General features: G+C 42.3%; 1 protein-coding gene across 5 annotated transcripts in view; it reads right to left on the reverse strand.

Moving 5' to 3' along the window:
- LOC309584562 (spindlin-Z-like) overlaps positions 1 to 22418 on the reverse strand; it is a 137019-nt gene that overhangs the window by 14998 nt on the left and 99603 nt on the right. Inside the window, exons 1-3 of one of the 5 annotated variants that reach the window (XM_082300642.1) lie at positions 7009 to 7086; positions 5871 to 5934; positions 3600 to 3648 (exon numbers count right to left, since the gene is read on the reverse strand). In XM_082300642.1, coding sequence (XP_082156768.1) covers positions 3600 to 3625 — 26 coding nt within the window. In that variant the 5' untranslated portion in view covers positions 3626 to 3648; positions 5871 to 5934; positions 7009 to 7086. Of the gene's footprint in view, positions 1 to 3599; positions 3649 to 5870; positions 5960 to 7008; positions 7087 to 20852; positions 21043 to 22418 lie in introns of those variants that run through there. The other 4 variants (XM_082300640.1, XM_082300639.1, XM_082300641.1 and 1 more) reach the window with 4 other exon arrangements.

A 22418-nucleotide genomic window follows, 5' to 3' on the forward strand; every position in this document is an offset into this window, starting at 1 on the left:
TGTGATCACAGAATTGTTATCAACTATTTTTCCTTAGTATTCAGACTATGAGGCACATTACTAAAGATAGAAGTTGTAAAGTACTTTCTGTACTCCTTTAAAAGCCATCATTCAGTTGTGAAATTAATTTTCTTAGGATTACAGGTATATTGGGCATATGTGGCAAGGTTTTGGTAATGGACACACACACACAGACATGACAACACCTGCAGGAGTAGCCTCTATGAGAAGAAGTCAGGGGCTACCCTGTGCCAGACACAGCTGGTTCCAGCTGGCTTGGCAATGGTCCCACTGACAGCCAAAGTGGAGACAATCAGCAAAGTTTATGGTGCCTTTGTGAAAACATATTTAGCAAAGAGCAAAAAAATCACCACTGGACAGGCAGAGAAGGAGGGGAAGAAAAGGACCTATGCTGGAGCAGTTAGGTATTTCATGAAGGAACTGTGGCCCATGGAGAACCCACAGAGAACCCATGCCAGAGCAGTTTTCCTGACAGGACTGTCTCCCCTAGAAGAGACCATGCTGAAGCAGACTTTCCTGACAGGAACTGACCTGTAGAGAACCTACGCCAGAGCAGGAGGAAATTAAGTACAAGAGGGAAGGAGTGGCAGAGAGCAACCATTATGTATGGACTGTAAACTCCCCTCCCTCATTTCCCCCGTACCCTGGGGGTGGTGGTGAGTCTGGAGTGAAGGAATGAATTTAAACATGGTAAAGGAGGAAAGAAAGGTGTTTTAATGTTTGTCTTCCCATTTCTTACCACCTGAATCTATTTAAATTTGCAATAAATTAATTTTCCACAAGTCAAGCCTGTTTTGCCTGTGATAGTGACTGGTAAGTGTAGCAGGGCATCTCCCCCACCACAAGACCTTATCTGTTGCTTGTTAGCTGGTGAAATAACTCAGGGCATCTCACCCCTCACATGAGCTTCACATGAGCTTTGGTGAAATAACTCAATCAGGACAGCTTGTCTTGTAGTGAGTTATTTCTGTGCCATGGAAGTAAGGCTGACAATAAACATCTTGCTGTGGAAGCAAGATGTGGAAAGATAAGCTGGAATTTCTGACTGACAGACACTTCACTTTACAAACTATAAAAGCTACACAAAACTTTCACAAAGCAGAAATCTTCTGCACATTCCTTGGAAATGTGTGGAGCTTTCTCCCCAAAGTTGGGACACCTCTTTGTGGTTACTCTCCCAGGAGTTGAGGGAAGGGAATCTGTGTACACTATCGTCATTTCATTGGTAATTTACATTGACTCCTAATCTATACTATTTCTTTGCTAGCTTTAATATAGGTACCTTAATGTTGTGCACTGTTTTATGTAATCTACTAGTAGTTCTTTTTGTTTTATACTGTGTAATAAGTAACTCTGTTTAAGGCCTTTTGTCTGTTACCTCCTGTTTATTCAATAAATAACTCATTTTATAATAGACCTGATCTGCCATTCTTAGAGCTTGCAGGCCAAAGCGATTTTAGGTGTGAGCCACCTAAATTTAGGCCACTGCCAAAAATCTGAGGCTAAGGCAGGGCTTGTCTGAAGCTCCCATTTGATCCGTAACAGTAAGCAATCTTCCTGTCTTTATCTTGACCCATGAACTTTCTCATTCTATTTTCTCCCCCTGCCTCACTGAGGAAGGTGAGTAAGCAGGTGGGTGAGAGTTTGGCTCATAGTCAAGTATAATCCACCACAACAAGTTAGTTTAAACTGTGATCAGAAATTCACAAGGGATAAGTACAGTGAGAGTTAAGTGGCAGATAGAACCTCCACCTCAAAGTCCTTGAAGTGCCAACTATGAGAAACCTGTAAGATTTTATCCTTACACTGTGCACTGTTTCCTTATGCACCAAGGGTGGAAAGGATAAGAGCCAAGAGACTACTGACTGATGACACAAATAGAGTCAACTTTATATTCAGAAGAACTGCCCTTTTTGTAGCTGACCATGGGACCCCCTTCCAAAAGGGTTAATGGTTAACTACCATTTTAGTTAAGAAGAATTTAGAAGACTAATCCACACAGCTCATTTTATCCCTTCCTCAGTTACTGGACTATGTCCTGTTCTATCCTGTTGGATCTTCCGTCCCCTATGAACTTATGAACCAAGTTTAGAATCTCCCCTATGACCTTCAAGTGCCAGTAATTAGTTCCTCTTTTTATTTTAATGAGGAATGTAAAAGTCATCATAACTAAATCAATGACAAAGTATGCATTATTAATTCATGGTCTGCTGTAACGGCTCATAGTAGTATCAGCATACATTTTTAAACAGTGATTCATATCTCACTTGTTTACTATAAACATGTCTACAGTGCTACTTACTGTTCATTTCAAAAATATAAGCAACGAATATCAAATAAAAACAACTCTATACTAGCGTCTGTCATTTTCAGAGAAGTCATTGAGCAGCACACAAAGTCATCTTGGTTTGGTACAAAATAAAACCTTTACCAAACAATTCTTAAACAATTAAACTAGGCTAAATCAATATAAAACTCAGTTGGGTGCTTAAGTTAAATGCCTCGAAATCACGTGACTTAGGATCATGACTTAATATGCCCCATAAAAGCCTTTATGCTAAAAAATATACAACCTATTTAGGTATTTAAATAAGTGTATATCAAAACAACAATAAAGACAAATCTAGCCACCCTCAAGTACAAAAGGCAACCCACCTCTGATAGTCTTCCCATCATACACTCCTTTCTCTGAGCGGTTGAAAAAGAACAAGAGAAATTAAATTTTAACTCTACCTGTCTCTAGACAAATAAATGTTTATCTCTGCCTTGTAAGGAGATAGATAAGACTGAATGGTGAAGAGTTAGTGGAAGGAATTAAGAGTAGTTTTATATCAGGTGTTGTGTCTGGGAAATAGTTAATACTAATTCAAATGTTAATCATGGAAGATATTTTTGCCAGACAAATTGTTTTGGATTGATGCCTGTTGTATATCAGCATTATAGGACTTCATACTCAAAATATAACAAATAGCATTTTAATAAATTTCACCTTTTCCCAGCTTATTTTAGAGGTCACCCACCAGAGATGCAGCCAGATGCAACATCTAGCTGTTAGAAACTAAGGTAAATTTTGTCTAAGCTACTACCTATATCTTCTCACATTTACTCATAGCAACATTTAGCTACTACTATCTCAAATTCTGGTAGAGTGAATAATAAATGTGATGAATGTATAGGATAAGCAAGTAACCTTCACACAAATAGCAGCCATACTACAGTACATTGCTTATTTTTTAAAAAAGGTAAAAAATCCTTTTCAAAAACTAAGGCTGTAATGAATCCTAGAGTACATATGCCCAATTTCTGTCTTGCAATCTCTTGTTTCTGAATTATAAATTACAGAACTGTATTGACAGAATTTCTCTCAGAGTAACATTCAAAATTATGTTTAGAACTGTACCAATGATGCATTCTTTCCCATTGTCCTCCCAAATGAATTAAAGTCTGATTCTACACACATACACCGTTTGAATACTGCTTCACATTATTTTCAAAATGACTGGAACAATACAGATACATTTCTAGAATGGTACTGCCAGTTATTGAGAACTACACTTTAGGAAGTATTAGGAACTTACTTGTGGGAAGTTCTTTTCTTCATCATGCTCGCAGAGACTCCTGCATGACCTACAATATAAATGATGGAATTATTGAACAATAAAATGTGCTTATACACAATGTCAAAAAGGTATCTTACAGAAAAGTTCTCTTTTTCAAGTAAAAAAGCTTAAACACATCATGATGTGATTTATCAATGAGTTTCTATAATGGAAGAAGACTGAGGGGACAGACAAGGACTATGTACTCACAAAGCTAAGTGAAGAATTAGGGAGTTACTGAGGACAACTGTTACAAAAAGCTGAACTTAACACAAAGGAGACTGAAGGTAGTCTTTGTTATAGATAAATGGCTACAACAGTTAAGGGATTCAAATGGCTGTTTATCTGCCCTTCAGTTGATAATATCATCAAATACATATATTCCTGAGTTAGTGAGACCAGGATGGGTGGGTGTATACATGGCTCAGCCAAACTCACTGTAAAAACTTAGTATAGAGCCAAAACCAAGTATAAAAACTAAGTATAGCATATACAGTATAAAAACTGCACAACTAACAGACAGAACATTGAGGAGAGCAACAGGCTTGAGTTGGTTTCAACCCACATATTTCTTCCCAACAACTGGGGATGCCCAGCATTGTGATGGAGACCAATGACAAACACATTTGTATTGTGATACAACTGTATATTGCAACTGCTATGCTCTGCTAAATGTAACTTGTACTTGCACTGTGATTAAAGAAAATTGCTGTATCATTCTAAATCCAAGTTCCATGTAATGTTAAATAAATTCATGTATTGGGTTTGCATGGCCAGGTTTTTGCAGTGGGGGGAGGGGGGGGAACTACAGGGGTGGATTCCATGAGAAGCTGCTAGAAGCTTCCCACATGTCCAACAGAGCAAATGCCAACCGGCTCCAGGATGGATTTGTTGCTGGCCAAGGCTGAGCCAATCAAAAATAGTAGTAATGCCTCTGTGATAACATATTTAAGAAGGAAAAAAAAAAAAAAGAGATAATGTGCAGATGTAATTGCAGCCAGAGAAGAGAAGTGAGAATGTGTGAGAGGAACAACTCTGCAGACACCCAGGTCAGTGCAGAAGGAGGGGGAGGAGGTGCTCCAGGTGCCAGAGTGGAGATTCCCCTGCAGCCCATGGAGGACCCCAGGGGTGCAGAGATCCATCTGCAGCCCATGGAGGAGATCCATGCCAGAGCAGGCAAATGCCTGAAAGAAGGCTGTGAATCCGTAGGAAACCTGTGCTGGAGCAGGGTCCTGCAGACCCATAGAGAGAAGTCCACGCTAGAGCAGGTTTCCTGGTAGGACGTGATCCCATGGGGGGACCCATGCTGGAGCAGCCTGTTCCTAAAGGACTGCAGTCCATGGAAGGGACCCATGCTGGAGCAGTTAATGAAGAACTGCAGCCCATGGGAAGGACTACCACTGGAGAAGTTTGTGGAGAATTGTGTCCCTTGGGAGGGACCACATGCTGGAGCAGGGAAAGGACTCCTCTGCCTGAGCAATGGCAGAAGCAACCTGTGATTAACTGACTGTAACCCCCCTTCCCCATCTCTCTGCACTGCTGGCAGGGAGGAGGTAGAGCTCAGGAAGGAGGGAGGGATGGGGGGAAGGTGTTTTTAAGATTTATTTTACTTGTCACTATCCTGCTCGGATTTTGTTGGCAATAAATTCAATTAATATCCCCAAGCTGAGTCTGTTTTGCCCATTATGGTAGTCAGTGAGTGATCTCTCCCAGTCCTTAACCCATGAGCCTTTCGCTATATTTTCTCTGTCATGTCCAGTTGCAGAGGAGAGTGACAGAGCAGCTTTGGTGGGTATCTGGCATCTAGCCAGGGTCAACCTACCACACTTGAAAAAACTAAAGTTGGCATTAAAGCATTAAACCCTCTACACATGGAATATCAAAAAGAACACAGTCAGAGAGTGCTGGACACATGCCTGTTATCAATAAAAACCCCCTCATATATCTGGAGAAATGTTCAGAATTTCATCTATGGACATTTAAATTCACACCGACAGAGAAATACTTAATTGAGGTTTCTCTACAGATCTAAACAAATTCTTTAGCGTTATGTACATGTTCCAAGCATAGCTTTAGCATATGTATTCTGAAAATTAATTTTCATAATAGCAGTAGTGTCACACAAGCACTGAAAGTGCAATTAACCTTAACAGTTTTCATAAATATTTTAATATTTGGATTTTCCTATAGAGAAATAAAAGGACATATATCATGTGACAGAAGAGACAGAATTAAAATAAGACTACATACATTTTGTTTCCAATACTCAAGCTTGTACTGAATCCATGGAAAGATGCATCTCCAGTTTTAACAGCTGGAATTTGAAGTTTTCAAAAATTAAGCCCTCCATGCAAATAGCTACAGTAAAGATGCTATTTGCAGTAAAAACCAAGTAAATAGAACTTCCCTTGAACACGTTTATAAAAACTAACAGCTAGAAATTAAAATATATCTCAAAAAGTATGAATAGAAACCCAAAATACTTTTGAGACTTGACTGCAACAACTGAACAAACATTTTCACCCTATCATTAGCCACCCCTTAGTTATATGAGGAAACAAGTTGTCTTGGTTTGAAAGACAGGCGTCTGCTAAGGAAGGCAGGAGCCTCCCTTGGAATGGAAAATATGACCCTCTTCCTTCTGAATTGTTATAATTTTAAAATTAAGGGGCTTTCAGGCAAAGATATGAGAAAAGGAATAACAGTTCTTTATCAGTATGTATAACAAGGCAAACTAACAACAATGGCAGCAACAACAAACAGAACCAGAAACCCAGTAACAGCCTTCTCGGCCGCAGGCACTTTCCCCTTTGGTGTAGTTATGGTCAGAGCCGGCAGGGGCGCTGTCAGGCTCCCAGCTGGGCAGGTGCGATGATTCCCCCGCGGCTGCAGGGGGCGCTCCGATGCGAGCTTGGAGACCATGCGGTTAATGGCAGCTTGAGCGAGACGAGAAGGGATGGGAAACGGGCTTGCTTTACAAACCCCACAGGGGCAGTCTATCCCGGTGCCCCAGCGGGACTCTCGGAGGCAGCAAGCTGGAACGGCTGGAACGGCAGGAACGAGCAAAATCCCGGGGTGGTAGACGAGATGTATCAGAAACTTTGCAGCTGTAGCTGGAACCACGGGACGTCTCGGCAGGGCAGGGGGTGCAGAGCTACAATGTAGCAAAAACTCGGAGCAGTGGCAAAAAAAAATCGGCGGGGGCGGGGCAGCTGCAGCCCGGCTCCCCGAGCAGGGCAGGGAAAAGGCTCCCTGGGAGGGGAAAGGGCTTGGGATCCCGGGGTTTTCCCCCGAGGCACCCGAGCAGGTGGTGAAAGTCCGTTTTTTAGTGAGGTAGGGTGTTAATAAGGTCCCAGTTCAGTGGCTGCTCTCACGAGCAAAGGCTCACCCCACGGCAGAAGAAGCAAGACCAGGCTGGGCTCTGGCGGCGGCAGCGAATTCCCTCCCCCAAGCAGCAGCTCCGACCGTCCTCCTCCGAAGCCGAGAGAGCAAGAAAGAGCGAGGAGCTGCGCCCAACCCCTTCCCCCAGCCCAATTCTCGCGGTATCTCCACCCCTTCACGAGAAAACGAGAAAACAAGAAAACACACACACACCCCGTACTAGAGTAGCGAGCCGCACCCTTCCCGGGGCAACTTCTTTTGTCTCTCTTAAGTACCCGGTCGTTATTGTATCTTAGCAACATACGGGACAAAATTCCAAGAAAGAAAGAAACAAAAGGAAGGAATCCTAAACCCCAACACAAGTTTAAAAACATACTTATTAAAAAAAAATCTGTTCTCACAAAGTAAAAAAACAGAAACACACAGATTTCATGTTTGCCATTACTGGTTGATGAGAAAAAGTAAGATTTAACTAAATCAATTCAAGTAGTTAAAATACTATAAAAAGCACACCCACATATTTAGCAGAATGGTTCAACACAAAACTTGTTTTCTGTCCTCTGCTCAGAGACTCTGAATCTTACTATACAGTGCAACACATTTAGCCTTCCAAAACAAAAGTAGCCCTAAAGATACACAAAAGGAAGATCTATTACAGAAGCTGCAAAAAATACAAAGGAGAAGCTATGCACTCTACTCGGAATGAGTGTTTGCCCTGTTCAGTAACTGTTCACCTTAGGCACCTCTTATTTTTTATAAAACTCAAGTTCTACAGCCAGATGTCTTTATTCTCTCAAATTCACTTACGTGCAAAATTTCTTGACTATTTATACACAATATCCATGAATGAAATGGACATGTACCAAACTAACAAATATTTACAACACTGAATTAAGAGTTTGAGAGTACACTACCCTATTTTGCTGTCAGATAAAAACGAGCTTGACGGGTCCTGACTGATTTCAAGAACTTGCTTGTTCGTGTACCTAGCTCTAGAGAAAAACCAACTAAGCAAACTGAGTACTGCTCAGTTTCTTGTGTTGGTAGCTTAAGGTAGTGCCCAGTTTAATAAAAAGTTACGGCATTTAGGTGAAGAATGTGAATATAGCCTACTTACAAGAAGAGATGGTGACAAGGTAAATGAAGAACCGAGCACAAGAAAGACATGGACCTGTTAGAGTGAGTCCAGAGGAAGGCCACGAAAACAATGTCTAAATGCCTCTTAAACACTGACAGGCTTGGGGCATCGACTGCCTCTCCAGAAAGCCTGTTCCAGAGTTTGACCACCCTCTCAGCAAATAAATGCTTCCTAATGTCAAGTCTAAACCTCTCCTGATGCAGCTTTGAACCATTCCCACACATCCTGTCACTGGATAAGAGAGAGAAGAGTTCAGCACCTCCCTTTCCACTTCCCTTACTCAGGAATCTGTAGAGAGCAACGAGATCACAGTTTAGACTTTTTTCTTCCAAGCTAGATAAGCCTAAAGTCCTTTGCCATTCCTCATAGGACATTCCTTCCAGTCCTGTCAACAGCATTGTTGCCCTCCTCTGGGGGCAATTCAGGGACCTTCACATCCTTTTTTAATTGTGGGGCCAAGAAGTGCACCCAATACTCAAGGTGAGGCTGCACCAATGCTAAATACAGAGGGATAAGCCCCTGCTTCCAGACTGGAGCAGCCTGTCCTTGGAGGACTGCACTCCGTGGAAGAGTGACCCATGCCGCAGCAGTTTCGGGAGGAATGTTTGCCCGTGGGGGGAATTCACATTGCAGCAGTTTTGGGAGAACTGCTGCTCGTGAGAGTGGAACCATGCTGGAGAAGTTCACGGAGAACTGTCTCCCATGGGAAGGGACCCCACAGCATAGCAGGAGAAGGACTTCTCTCCCTGAGCAGTGGAAGAACATCTCGGGTGACGAACTGACCAAAACCTCCATGCCCTGTCTCCCTGCACTCAGTGGGAAGGGGGGAGGGGTTGGGGAAAGAAATGGTGTTTTAAGGGCTTATTTTACTTCTCATTATCCTCTTCTGATTTTGTTAGCAATAAATTTACTTTGTACTTCTAAGTTGAGCCTGTTTTGCCCTTGGAGTGTTTTCTCCCAGTCCTTATCTCAACTCATGAATCCTTCATTTAATTTTTTTTTTCTTTCCTCTGCCCAGCTTTAGCAGGGGAGGGCGAGTGAGCAGCTGTCATGGGTGCCTGGCATTTGGCCACTGTCAAACCACAACAAGTGGTAAAGCTCATTAGAACAAATTCACAATAGAAATGCATTTCTGTTTTTGTTTTTCCTACAGGAATAGGAATACTAAAGTTCTGATGCTTTAGGATATCTTTCCTTCTGTATATTTTACTTTTTTTCCCCAGAGATTAAAGGGAGAAATAAGCTCTCACAGCATAAGGTAGACATAAACCTTATCTTACACTAAGGCAACAAATCAGCTGTGCAGAACTTTTAAAATTCCAAACAGCTTGTACAGTTTCTATACAAAGATATTTATTTGTAAATACATTATGTTGTATTACTATGTCTTAATTACTTAAAACATTTGAGAGCAAATAAAAATATTTTAATACATTAATGTTTAACATATATAATAAAATAATAGAATGATTTGGGTTGGAAGGGACCTTTAAGATCATCTAGTTCCAACCCCCCTGCCATGGGCAGAGACACCTTCACATCCAACCTGGCCTTGAACACTTCCAGGGATGGGACATCCACAACTTCTCTGGGCAACCTGCTCTGGTGTCTCACCACCCTCACAGTAAAGAATTTCCTTCTAATATCCAATCTAAAACTACCTTCTTTCAGTTTAAAGCCATTCCCCCTTGTCCTATCACTCCATGCCCTTGTAAAAAGTCCCTCTCCGGCTTGCTTGTAGGCCCCCTTTAGGTACTGGAACACTGCTATAAGGTCTCCCTGAATCCTTCTCTTCTCCACATTGAACAACCCCAACTCTCTCAGCCTGTCATCCCAGGAGAGGTGTTCCATCCCTCTGATCACCTTTGTTGCCTTCCTCTGGACTCACTCTAGTTGATCCATGTCCTTCTTATGTTCAGGGTCCAAGATCTGAAAGTAGTACTCCAGGTAGGGTCTCACCAGAATGGAGTAGAGGGGGAGAATCACCTCCCTCAACTTACTGGCTACACTTCTTTTGATGCAGCCCAGGATACAATTGGCTTTCTGGGCTGCAAGCACATATTGCTGGCTCATGTCAAGCTCCTTATCCATTAACACCTCCATGTCCTTCTCCTCAGGGCTGCTCTCAATCCATTCTCCATTTAGCAAGTATTTGTGCTTGGGATTGCCCCGACCCAGGTGCAGGACCTTGCACTTGGCCTTGTTGAACTTCATGAGGTTCACACAGACCCACCTCTCAAACCTGTCAAGGTCCATCTAGATGGCATCCCTTCACTCCAGCGTGTCAACCACGCCACACAGCTTGATGTTGTTGGCAAACTTGCTGAGGGTGCACTTGATCCCACTGTACATGTCACTGAAAAAGATGGTAAACAGTGCCGGTCCCAATACCGACCCCTGAAGAACACCACTTGTCATTAATCTCCACTTGGACATTGAGCTGTTGACCACAAGTCTGAGAGCGACCATCCAGCCAATTCCTTATCCTCTGACTGGCCCACCCATCAAATCCACACCTCTCCAGTTTAGAGACCAGGATGTCAAATGCTTTGCACAAGTCCAGGTAGGTGATGTCAATTGCTCTTCCCTCATTCACCACCTCTGTAACCCTGTCATCAAAGGCCACCAAATGCATCAGGCACGATTAGCTGATGATGCTGATGGTCCCCTTTAGCAGAGAATGCCAAACATAACAAGCAAAGCAGAAACTTTGCTTACACAAATTATCCGGAAATGTCTAGTACCACCTAAATGGCTTCTGACAGAAGCATAATTGGCATTAGTCATTCACTGAAAAGTGTCCAATTCAAAGGAAGACATTTAAAAATTTGCCAACAACTTCAAGGGCAGTTGTGGTGGTTTGACCTTGGCTGAATGTCAGGTGCCCACCAAAGCCACTTTCTCACTCCCCTCCTGTCTTGGGGTGACTTTATGATGTGTATCCCCCTATCGCTGCTCTAGGCCCAGAAATTAATTTTGTGCCTTTCTGTGCCTTTAAACTGAGCCCGAGAGGGGGGAGAGAGGAAAAACCAAACAAACTTTTCAAAGCAGTTGTTCAAGGACACAGATACACACTCCTCTGCGTTCTGCTGCGGTAGCAAGAGCAGAGGAAGCACCCTTCTTGCTTTTCAGCCAACTTTCAGCTGCTTTTCTCCGGAGAGAGACGGAGAGTTGAACTTTGTTTTCCTGGGACTTCGGTTTTTCCCTTCTTCTCTTCTGGACTGTTTCAACATCAGAACACATCAGGAGAATTTTTCACCGAGACCCCAGAGGTGGGCCCACACCGACCCAGCTCTGAGGAGGAGGAGAGAGACTACACCTACAGAAGGACTCTGAAATCTTCCCAGGTTTCTCTCCACAGCGAGAGGTTTTCTTATTTAGCATTATTATCCTTTTCCTGTGTGTTTGTTAAATAAATAGTTTTTATCTCTTTCACTTTCCTCCGAGGAAAACTTCTTTTTCCCGAACCTGTTGGGGGAGGGGTGGTTGCAACCTGCCTTCTATCAGAGGTTATTTTCCTCCAAATTTGTCCAAACCGGCACAAATAATTAGTGGCACCCAACTGTGGGGCTCGAGTGAAAGTGAAAAAAACTGTACTAATTACATTTTGGTTTGAATTTAATTACTTTGTGTTGGGGCAAAGTAGTCACCATGTCGATTGAGTTCATAACGTTTCTCTGGCTTGATATACTAATGCGTTTCTGGTCCTTGGGCCTGTTTGCCTATCCACAACTTGCTCCGATCTTGTCCATGATACATAACTTTTACAGAGCAGGGACACAAATCCAGATTTCTATTTTGCTGTGCTTGGTGATAATGATTTATAAGAAGTTAACAGAGGTACTGGTAGTTGTTCAAAGTGTGTATGATTTGTGGTTTCTCCATCCTAACCCCAGTCCTGGTTTCAGTAGCCTGTTTTGGGAGTTTATTAGTAATTGCACCCAGTTTGTTAGAGGAGGAGGAAATAGGGTATATTGGGGTAACTTTATGATGTGTATGCCATGTCGCTGCCCTATGCCCAGAAATTAATTTTGTGCCTTTCCATGCCTTTAAACTGAGCAAATCTTCTTCAAAGCAGGTTGTAGTTTGTTATCATGTTCCAAGGACACAGGGATAAAAAGTGGTCTGCATTTCAGCGGTGGCAGGAGAGAGAGAGCAGAGGGAAACACCCAGCTTGTTCTCTTTTCCAGCCAGTTTTTTGGCCAGTTTTTTTTCCAGCTCCTTTTCCTCTGGAGAGTTGAACTTTGTTTTCCTGTGACTCTGATTTTTTCCTTTCTTCTCTGCTGGGCTGCTTCAACATCAGAACACATCAGGAGGACTTTCCACCGAGCACAGAGGGCCTGGCCCTGGGCCAAGTCCCAGATCGGAGGAGAAGGGAGACCAAAAGGGAGGACTCTAATATTTTCCCAGGTTTTTTCTCTACAGTGAGAGATTTTATTATTTAGCATTATTATCCTTTTCTCATGTGTTTGTTAAATAAATAGTTTTTATCTCTTTCACTTTCCTCTGAGGAAAATTTATTTTTTCCCGAACCTGGTGGGGGAGGGGTGGTTGTAACCTGCCTTCTCTCAGAGGATATATTTCTAAATTTGGCCAAACCAGAACAAATTTAATGGCGCCCAACTGCGGGGCTCGAAGGAAAGTGAAAGGCCTGTTCTAATTGCATTTTGGTTTAAAATTAATTACTATGTGTTGGGGCAAAGTAGTCACCATGTTGGTTGAGTTCATAATGTCTCTCTGGCTTGATGTACTAGTGTATTTCTGGTCCGTAGGCTTGTTTAAGGTACTACTGCCTTTCTGGTCCTTAGGCCTATTTGCCTATCCACAACTTGGTCCGATCTTATCCTTGATAAGGAATTTTTGCAGAGCAGGGGCACGAATTCAGATTTTTATTTTGCTGTGCTCAGTGATAATGATTTATAAGAAGTTGACAGAGGTACAGGCAGCTGTTCGAAGTGTGTATGATAGGTGGTTTCTCCGTCCTAACCCCAGTCCTAGCTTCAGTAGCCTGTTTTGGGAATTTGTTAGTAATTGCACCCAGATTGTTAGAAGAGGAGGAGACGGGGTTTCCCTTCCCTTTAAATTTGATAGGTTATCCTTTGAGAATGTTCAGTATCCCCTGGATGTTAAAGAGACCACCTTCCTGGTATTTCTGGTATTTTATCTGGTAAGCTTCCTCTATGTGGTTTGCAGCTTGTCTAGAATGAGACCTCAGATTTCCAGGGTGACTGCCGAGGCACCTGACCCAGAGGTGGAAAATCCTGAGTGGTGTGGGGAATGGGAGGATATGGGCCAAACTCTGAAGGAATTCTCTGACCCAATGGTTTGCAATTTCCTCCCTGAACAAATTCAGAAACCAGCTGAGGTGGGGAAATATCTGAAAGCGAAATACAATGACATTCCTAATGAGAAAGAGCTCCTTATAATATGTTGGGCCTTGGCATATGCCTATTGCACACTGCAGCAGGTAAAGGTAGAGGGTCAGGAAGATAAATCAGCAGACACCCCAGTCACTCAGGCTGCAGCCGAAACAGATGGAGAGCCTAAGCCATTTGACAGTGGCTGATGATATGTGGTCCACTAATTATTTGTGCCGGTTTGGACAAATTTGGAGGAAAATATCCTCTGATAGAAGGGAGGTTGCAACCACCCCTCCCCCACCAGGTTTGGGAAAAGGATAATAATGCTAAATAAGAAAACCTCTTGCTGTGGAGAGAAACCTGGGAAGGTTTCAGAGTCCTTCTGTAGGTGTGGCCTCTCTCCTCCTCCTCAGAGCTGGGTCGGTGTGGGCCCACCTCTGGGGTCTCGGTGAAAAATTCTCCTGATGTGTTCTGATGTTGAAACAGTCCAGAAGAGAAGAAGGGAAAAACCGAAGTCCCAGGAAAACAAAGTTCAACTCTCCGTCTCTCTCCGGAGAAAAGCAGCTGAAAGTTGGCTGAAAAGCAAGAAGGGTGCTTCCTCTGCTCTTGCTACCGCAGCAGAACGCAGAGGAGTGTGTATCTGTGTCCTTGAACAACTGCTTTGAAAAGTTTGTTTGGTTTTTCCTCTCTCCCCCCTCTCGGGCTCAGTTTAAAGGCACAGAAAGGCACAAAATTAATTTCTGGGCCTAGAGCAGCGATAGGGGGATACACATCATAAAGTCACCTCAAGACACCTCCTCAGTTGGACAGGGGAGAGAAAATACAATGAAAGGTTCATAAGTTGAGATAAGTACAGGGAAAGATCACTCACTGATTGCCATCATGGGCAGAAAGGACTCAACTTGGGGATAATAACTGAATCTATTACTAATCAAATCAGAGAAAGATAATGAGAATTAAAACCAAATCTTAAAAACACTTTCTCCCCACTCCTCTCTCCTTTCCAGTCTTAACTTTATTCCTGATTCTCTACCTCCTTCCCCCCAGTGGTGCAGGGAGATGGGGAATGGGGATTAGGGTCAGTTCATCTGTCCTGGGTTACAGTGTATTCTATTACCATCCGCATGAGCTGTTGAAACCAGGTGGGACAGTGTTTCCTTGCCTCCTCCCTCCAGACTATCTTCTGTTAATGGGCCCATCAATGCCTTGCCTCATGACTCATCATCCCATTGTGAGATGCTCCACCCAGAAGGAGGAACCAAGCATTCCATCGTGGATATAATCTGAGGTTCCGAACACCACAGACAACCCTTTCCACTGGATTCCCAGAGGATAAGAGCTACATAGCCACCACTGGACCTTCTGAGGAAGAGCAGACCCTTCTACAGGATCACTGCTTCAACACAATCACATCCACGACTTCAGGAGGACTGCAGCCACCATTTTATCAGACTGCTACCGCCACCCTGACTAACAGGGTATCAGGTTGTATCCTGACTCTGTCAGTTTAACCCGTGTTTTCTGCCTTTATTTTTTTAAATTTCCCTATTAAATTGTTATTCTGACTTGGTGCCTCCCACTGGTTTGTTTTCAAACTAGTACATCATCACACGTCGTTTCTGCTGCTGCTTCCCCCTAAGGCAGAGGAGTCCTTCCCCTTCTTCAGTGTGGGGTCCCTCCCACTGGAGCCAATCCTTCACAAACTTCTCCAACATGAGTCCCTCACACAGGTTACAGTTCTTCATGATATGCTCCAGCATGGGTCCCTTCCATGGGGTGCAGTCCTTCAGGAACAGGCTGCTCCAGCACGGGTTTCCCACAGGTTCACAGCCTTCTTTCAGGCATCTGCCTGCTCTAGTGTGGGTCTCCTCTACGGGCTGAAGGTGGATCTCTGCACCCCCCGCGGCCTCCATGGGCTGCAGGGGGACAGTCTGACATCACTATGGTCTTCACCATAGGATGCAGAGGAATCTCAGCTCTGGCACCTGGAGCATGTCCTCCCCCCTCTTCTGCACTGACCTTGGTGTCTGCAGAGTTGTTCCTCTCCCATATTCTCCTCTCTTCTCTGGCCACAATTACTTCTGTGCAATAACTTTTTTTTCCCTTCTTAAATATATTATTCCAGATGCATTGCTACCATTGCCGATTGGCTCAACATTGGCCAGTGGTGGGTCTGTCTTGGAGCCGCCTGGCATTGGCTTTGCCAGACATAATGTGAAGCTTCCAGCAGCATCTCACAGAAGCCACCCCTGTAGCCCCCTGCTACCAAAACCTTGCCACGCAAACCCAATACAGCAATACATTACCATAAACATTTCAAGTGAAAAAATAGTGTATCGAATATTTTGGGGTCAAGCTTGGTTTGGTCTCAAGCAATAATGTGACTTCAAAGATGTTAACAGTAATTAGAAAACAATAACGGAGAGTTATCAGATTCTATATACCATGAATCTCATTGAATGGATTTAAGTTCATATCCTTTACCTCGTCCTGACTATGGAATGACAAGTGCTACTGTTTCAACTTGCACATTACATGAAATTCCATGTTTTAGACATCATTCAAAATAAACACTGTACAACTAATTTGCCATGAATATAAAACCAGAAGTTAATACTGAATATTAGCAAAAAAAAAAAACCCAAAAAACAAACACACAAAGTGATTGGATTTGTTTTATGCTTCTTTATAATAAGCAGCAAAGAGTCAAACTTGGATAGATCTGAGGAAGAAGAATATATATGGCTCAATCTCTCATGACTAAAAAACTAAATATTTTCAATAATAAAAAGTCAAGAACAAAATAATTAAGCATTTAATCGCCAGTTGGCCTGTGCTTTTTGAGCCTGGATTAATTCTGCCTAATGTATCCTTAGAATGCTGTTAAATTCAATAGCAAAACTAGGAGCCATGTTTCTGAATGCTTCTACCTTACAGAGAAAGAAAAAGGGTAAGGCAACACAGAAATGAAATAAACATTCTTTGATGGTGTGGACTATAGAGGAAGTACACACATTTCAACTGGGGAACATAGGAGGAGAGAAAAGGAAGAGGGATGGGAAAAAGCTACTAGCAATGTTTTTAATTGTCATCATATCAGATGGTACTCTCCATTCAGTCCAGCAAAATTAGATGGACTCTTCAAAACACACCACAGCTGCTTATTTCTCATAATATCCCATCTTTATGACAGGCAGCAAAAGCTGACATTTTAAAATTATATTTCAGTATCTGCTGTGGAAACACCATCACATGAGAATTAATATTGATTTGATGTCTCTTTCAGAATTACTTTGAGATACCTGAAAATTTCAGAGATGTGTTTATTCACACCTAATATTGCCTGCCCAATGTCAACTCTAAGAGTTTGGGAAACCGGACCAGGAGAAGAGTGGTAAAATGAATTCCTGACTCTCCCAAAAGGTTTCATTGCATCTTAAAGTAGTCGAATCTGGGAGTGGGATCTCTTCATAATTCCCAAGGACAGTACTGGTAACATCTAGGAAGGACTGTAAAGGACCATGCATTACATTTGTACAGCATAAAACAAGTGATCACTAGGCTCAAAAAGTTGAAATATAAATGTAAACACAAGGTGTAATGGTTTAGGAATGGTATTTCCCAAATTAGTGTTCCCACCGAAAACACCCCAGTCCATGCACTACTGGCTCACTTCCCCCCCCCCCCCCCCATGGCGGGATGGAGAGGAGAATGGGAGGCACAAAACGGTAAAGATTATGGCTTGAGATAAGAACAATTTACTGGAAACAGCAATGAAATAAAAATGAACAGCAACAATGCTAATAACAGAGTATACAAGACAGGCAAACGATTCACATGCAATTTCTCACTGTGCGGAACCCAGTGCTACCTGACCGTACACCCCAGCAAACTGGAAAAGAAGTGACTCCCCTGTGTGTGGCATGAGGTGGTATAGAATAACCCGAGTCCTGCCTGAGCCCCTCCTGGCTACTGCAAAAGTTAACCCTGTCCTGGCCAGAACCAGGACACCAGGGTAACCACATCTTACCTCACAGACAATTAGATTAGATTATGTTAATAAAAAAAAAAAAAAATCAGGATTCACCTATATTGAGGAGAAACATGCTCTAATTAGAAGCACAAGCACAATGCCAAGCACTAAGGAGCTGACTGATCTACTGAAACTATATCCTGAGAGGCTCCTCTATATTTTAACAAAATTACTGAGACTGCAGACACACGCTCTACTGTTATTAAAAAATAAGAACCAAGTTTGGCTTTCGTTTGTTTCTCCATATTGGATGTTATCCTTTATTTCTCAAGATGGAACTAATAATTCTGTTTCCCAGTAGAGGTAAACTTCAAAAATCTGGATACTTTAGTGTCTTGGGGTAACCTTATGATGTGTATCCCATATCGCTGCCCTATGCCCAGAAATTAATTCCTGTGCCTTTCTATGCCTCTAAACTGAGCCTGAGAGGGGGAAGGAAAAACTGAGCAAAACTTTTTCAAAGCAGTTTGCAGCTTGTTCAAGGTCACACACAGATAGCAATTTGTTTCCCAGCTATGGCAGGGGAGGGAGGAAGCACCCGGCTTGCTGTTTCCCGAGGACAGTTTTTTTGGCCAGTGGTTCAGCTGCTTTTTCTCTGGAGAGAGACTGAGAGTTGAATTTTTCCTTCCCTGGAATTTCAGATTTTCTCCCTTTTCTACTGGACTGCTTGATTGCTTTAACATCAGAGCACATTGGGAGGACTTTCCACCGGGCACAGAGGGCCTGGCCCTGGCCCAAGCCCCAGCTCCGAGGAGACCAAAGGGAGGACTCTAACACTTTCCCAGGTTTTTTCTCCACAGTGAGAGATTTTATTATTTACCATTATTATCCTTTTCCCGTTTGTTTGTTAAATAAATAGCGTTTATCTCTTTCACTTTCCTTTGAGGAAAATTTATTTTCCCCGAACCTGGTGGGGGAGGGGTGGTGACCTGCCTTCTCTCAGAGGATATATTTTTAAATTTGGCCAAACCAGAACATTTAGTCAAATATATTTTTCTCCTCTTTTAAACCTACTTTACAGCAAATTAAAGCCTTTTGTTTTGTTAAGATCTGATTAGTGAGAGATGCCTCTGACCGAGTTGCACATGAGACCATATGCAATATGGATTTTATTTTACAATAAATGTGAGGTAGAAAGAAAGAAATAGAAAAGAGTAAAGAGTGGAGAGAGAGAGGTCAAGCAGAAGACAGTCACCACTCATGAATCCAGCAGCATCCTTCTTCACCCCGGGCTTCTCAGTGATGGGGATCCCGGAGTCGTTCTTCTGGGGGTACCACCTTTATACAGTCCAAGTTACGAGTATCACAGAGTGGTCACAGATGCTGTTCCCATAATTTGGGGTGATATGTATATGAGCAGTTGCTCTCTTTTCCACACTGGGAATTTTTGTTGATATGCGTTAACCAGGGTGTGCTAACCAGATCTTGCCTCACCAGGCCTGGAATCAGTGCCTTCCTGTTGCAAATTCCTCCCTTCTGTGTTTATCTCAAGTTCCCGCTGTGGTGGCTTATCTTATGGCAAGATCCTTCTGTGGCCTTGTGTCGTGGTTTGGGAATGGTGCTCCCCAATTCAGTGCCCCCACCGACTCTCCAAACCACACGCTGTCCTCTCTTGTTCCCCTGTTTTCACCTCCTCCTCCCCACTGTGGATGGCTGGAGAGGAGAGTTGGAGGCACAAAAGGCAAAGATCACGGGTTGAGATAAGAACCATTTACTGGAAACAGCAATAAGATAAGAAAATGAACAGTAACAGCAACAATATTAACAGAGTGTACAAGAAAATAAATTATTCACATGGAAAAACTCCATGATAATAGACAATACTGGACAGCTCCCTCTGCCATATTTTCTCATCTGGAAGAAACCCCTTCTCCCCTTAAAAGAGCCCTTTCCCCTGCCCCTAGCAATGATGTGAGGTGATATAGAATAACCTCCAGACCCCAGTCATGCCCCCTCCTGGCTACTGAAAAAATTAACTCTACTCTGGCTGGAACCAGGAAACCTTAGTGTTTGAGAAAGGCAACTGCTCCTTGCACCTTTGTAGGCAGATAGACAGGACAGAGGAAAACTAGCTTTTTCAAAGAAGCCACCACTTCTAAGTCTTTACTACTGATTTGGATTTCTAATTCCAGCTCCTTGTCACTTGACCTAGTTGTGCTTTTGATAGCTTTTTTTCTCCCAGTTGTTTTTATTTTAATAAAATACAACAAACTCACTATAATTTTAATTTCTATCACATTTCAAGGTCTTTCAGCAAGAAAAGAGCAAGAAAGCCCCTGCCTCGTGCTGCCTCACAGGAATCAGCATTTCAGCAGCATTGAAGCCACTCTCCATGAGTCTCAAGCCACTGAGGGGGCGGTTAGCCCTGCAACTGCCAGGAAGTTTCTTCCGGTGTTTAAGCAGCATTGGAGCCTTTTGGAGAAAAATAGTTTTTTCCAGGTTTTGTTTTTCCCTGCTCCTGTTGTTGTTTGGGGGCAGGGAGGGAGTTCTGGAACTGCAGAGGCTTGGTTGTTGTGTTGTTTTCCTTTGTTCTCTCTCTCGGCTGCATGGTCCGGAGAAGGGGGCTTCTCCGCTATCTTGTCTTTGTCCTCTGGGCCACTGGGCTGTCCAGGTGGTGGCCATATTGTGTTCTTTGTTCTCGGGGAGAGGGCCACATAACTCAGCACCTTTGTATCTAGTGGTTATTGCTGTTTTTCTTTTAGTAAACTGTTATTTTTTCACTTATCTCTTCGTATTTGTCTCTCCTTATTGTTGAAAGGGGAGTGGTTAAAACTAAGGGGAGATAACATTTCAAAGTCTGCACCCTGTAAAATTGTCTTAAACTAAGACAGGTTGGTTTTACAGTCTCCTAATAATGACTACCTGGTACACTTCCCTAATCTACACCTGAAATTAGGAAACATGCAGCAGATAATTTCATTAGCACCTAAATTTGTCTTTCTCTTGCAGCATGAGAGAGAAGGCCTTGACACTGTGTAAGCACAGTTCAGCAGTAACATCAGTGTGTTATCAACAGTGTTTTCAGCACAAAAACAAAACATAGCACCATGCCAGCTACTACAAAGAAATTTAAATCAATCCCAGCCAAAACCAGTACAACTTCATAAATGTAATTCTGTACATCTTAAATTTATGTATATCCTTTCAATTCCACAGTTCCAATAATTCTTATCTTAAAAAAACCCCAACAACCATCAACCCCCCCAATCACAAACAGCAACAGTTTCATAAAACCATTAGTACATAAGAAAAATCTATAAGATAAGGACACTTTTTTATCCACTAAAAAACAACAACCCTCAAATTCAGTAACACCTCACCTGCATCAGCTCTGGATCGCTGACCTGGTGATTTTCCAAATGGGGTCTTCATTCATCTGTGTTTAAGTGAGCAGCAAAGCTGCTAGACTAGGGTGAAAATCCAGTTCTTCCCAACTCCCCAAATATCTTCTTATTCTCGTAATAGAACAGCTACTTATTAATATACCATCCAATCATCAATTTGTTCTTCCTGAAATATAGGAGAAGCATTTTCAGTTATATCACTCTGAAAATCAAACCAGAAAATATAGTCTGATTTGAGACTTGGTTAAAATAAACAATGAAGTGAAACAAAATATTTTTTCTTTCATGTTCAGTGAGAAGTCTCTTCATATTCTGTTATTCTGGATACATTCAGTAAACAGAGAGTGGTTAGGCAAGAAGACAGACAAATATTAAGGCTCATACTTTTCCTCATATTCTCAATGCAAGTTCTATATCAGTCATCCAGACAGATACTCATAGAAAAAACCTAATAAAAAAACCCCAAAACCCCACCAGTTAGTATAGGAATAAATGACTAATACTTTAAAAACCCTGCCTGAAAGCAGAACAAACTGTACTACATTCACCAGACATAAAACAAAATCCAACTACTTCCGTTTGTTAGAAAACAAAGCAAAATGCTTCACGCTCACATATCAGAATTCCTTCTCTACAGATACGTTTAAAATTATAGAAAAAATCTTAACACATAAAAGGTAAAACCCCTCACAGATTCTATTGCAATATGCAAACTAAAAATTTGTGAAGTCATTAGTTTATAGATTTGCAAAAGTCATTGCTGATTCACTACACCTAAATTCAGATTCCTGAAACATTTAGTAATCATATTTCTCTAGATTAGGGAGATTTGGGAGGACAATGCTTTAAAGTCTTTTCCAAAATTTAAATTACAGACACTTGTTATCACCTAAAATTTTGAAGCATTACAGATCAATTATTTCAGACTAATGTTTCTGGACAGCAAACATTTCTCCTAATTAATCCATTTATTTCAGTGCTGCACACAGCTAAAACAACAGATCAGCTCATCCTTTTAGCCTGGTTTCCTTAAGAAATGTGATTGCTGTAATCATGTCCTCTACAATTTGTCAATCATCTGTGGCCTTCTGCCTTTCACTTTTTTTCTTCCCAACAGCAGCTTTGGAACCTGCTGTTAATTTTGACAAAAGGGTAAAAAACAGAGGAATTCCCCTAACCCAGCAGTGGAAAAAGGTGTACCTTATGTTTGTGTCTAACTGAACGACTGAATATACAAGCATATGCTTTGAGGTATTGTCTTAGGTTACAATGTAAGATGTAACCAAAAGTATGTACTCTATCACCATCTCTTAAAACCAGGTGGGGCAGTGTTCTTCATCTCTTCCATGACACATCCCTGATAACTCCCTCTGGGAGATATCTTCTGTTAATGGGCTATCAAGCCTCATTGTATGACTCATAAAATTACATTAGCCCATTGTGAGATGCTCTGCCCAGGAGGAGGAACCAAGCATTCCTACCTGGATATAATCTGAGGTTTGGAACACCACACTCAGCCCTACCTACTGGATTCCCAGAAGA

The sequence above is a fragment of the Coloeus monedula genome (genome assembly GCF_965178545.1).
Source record: "Coloeus monedula genome assembly, chromosome: W".
NCBI lineage: Eukaryota > Metazoa > Chordata > Aves > Passeriformes > Corvidae > Coloeus > Coloeus monedula.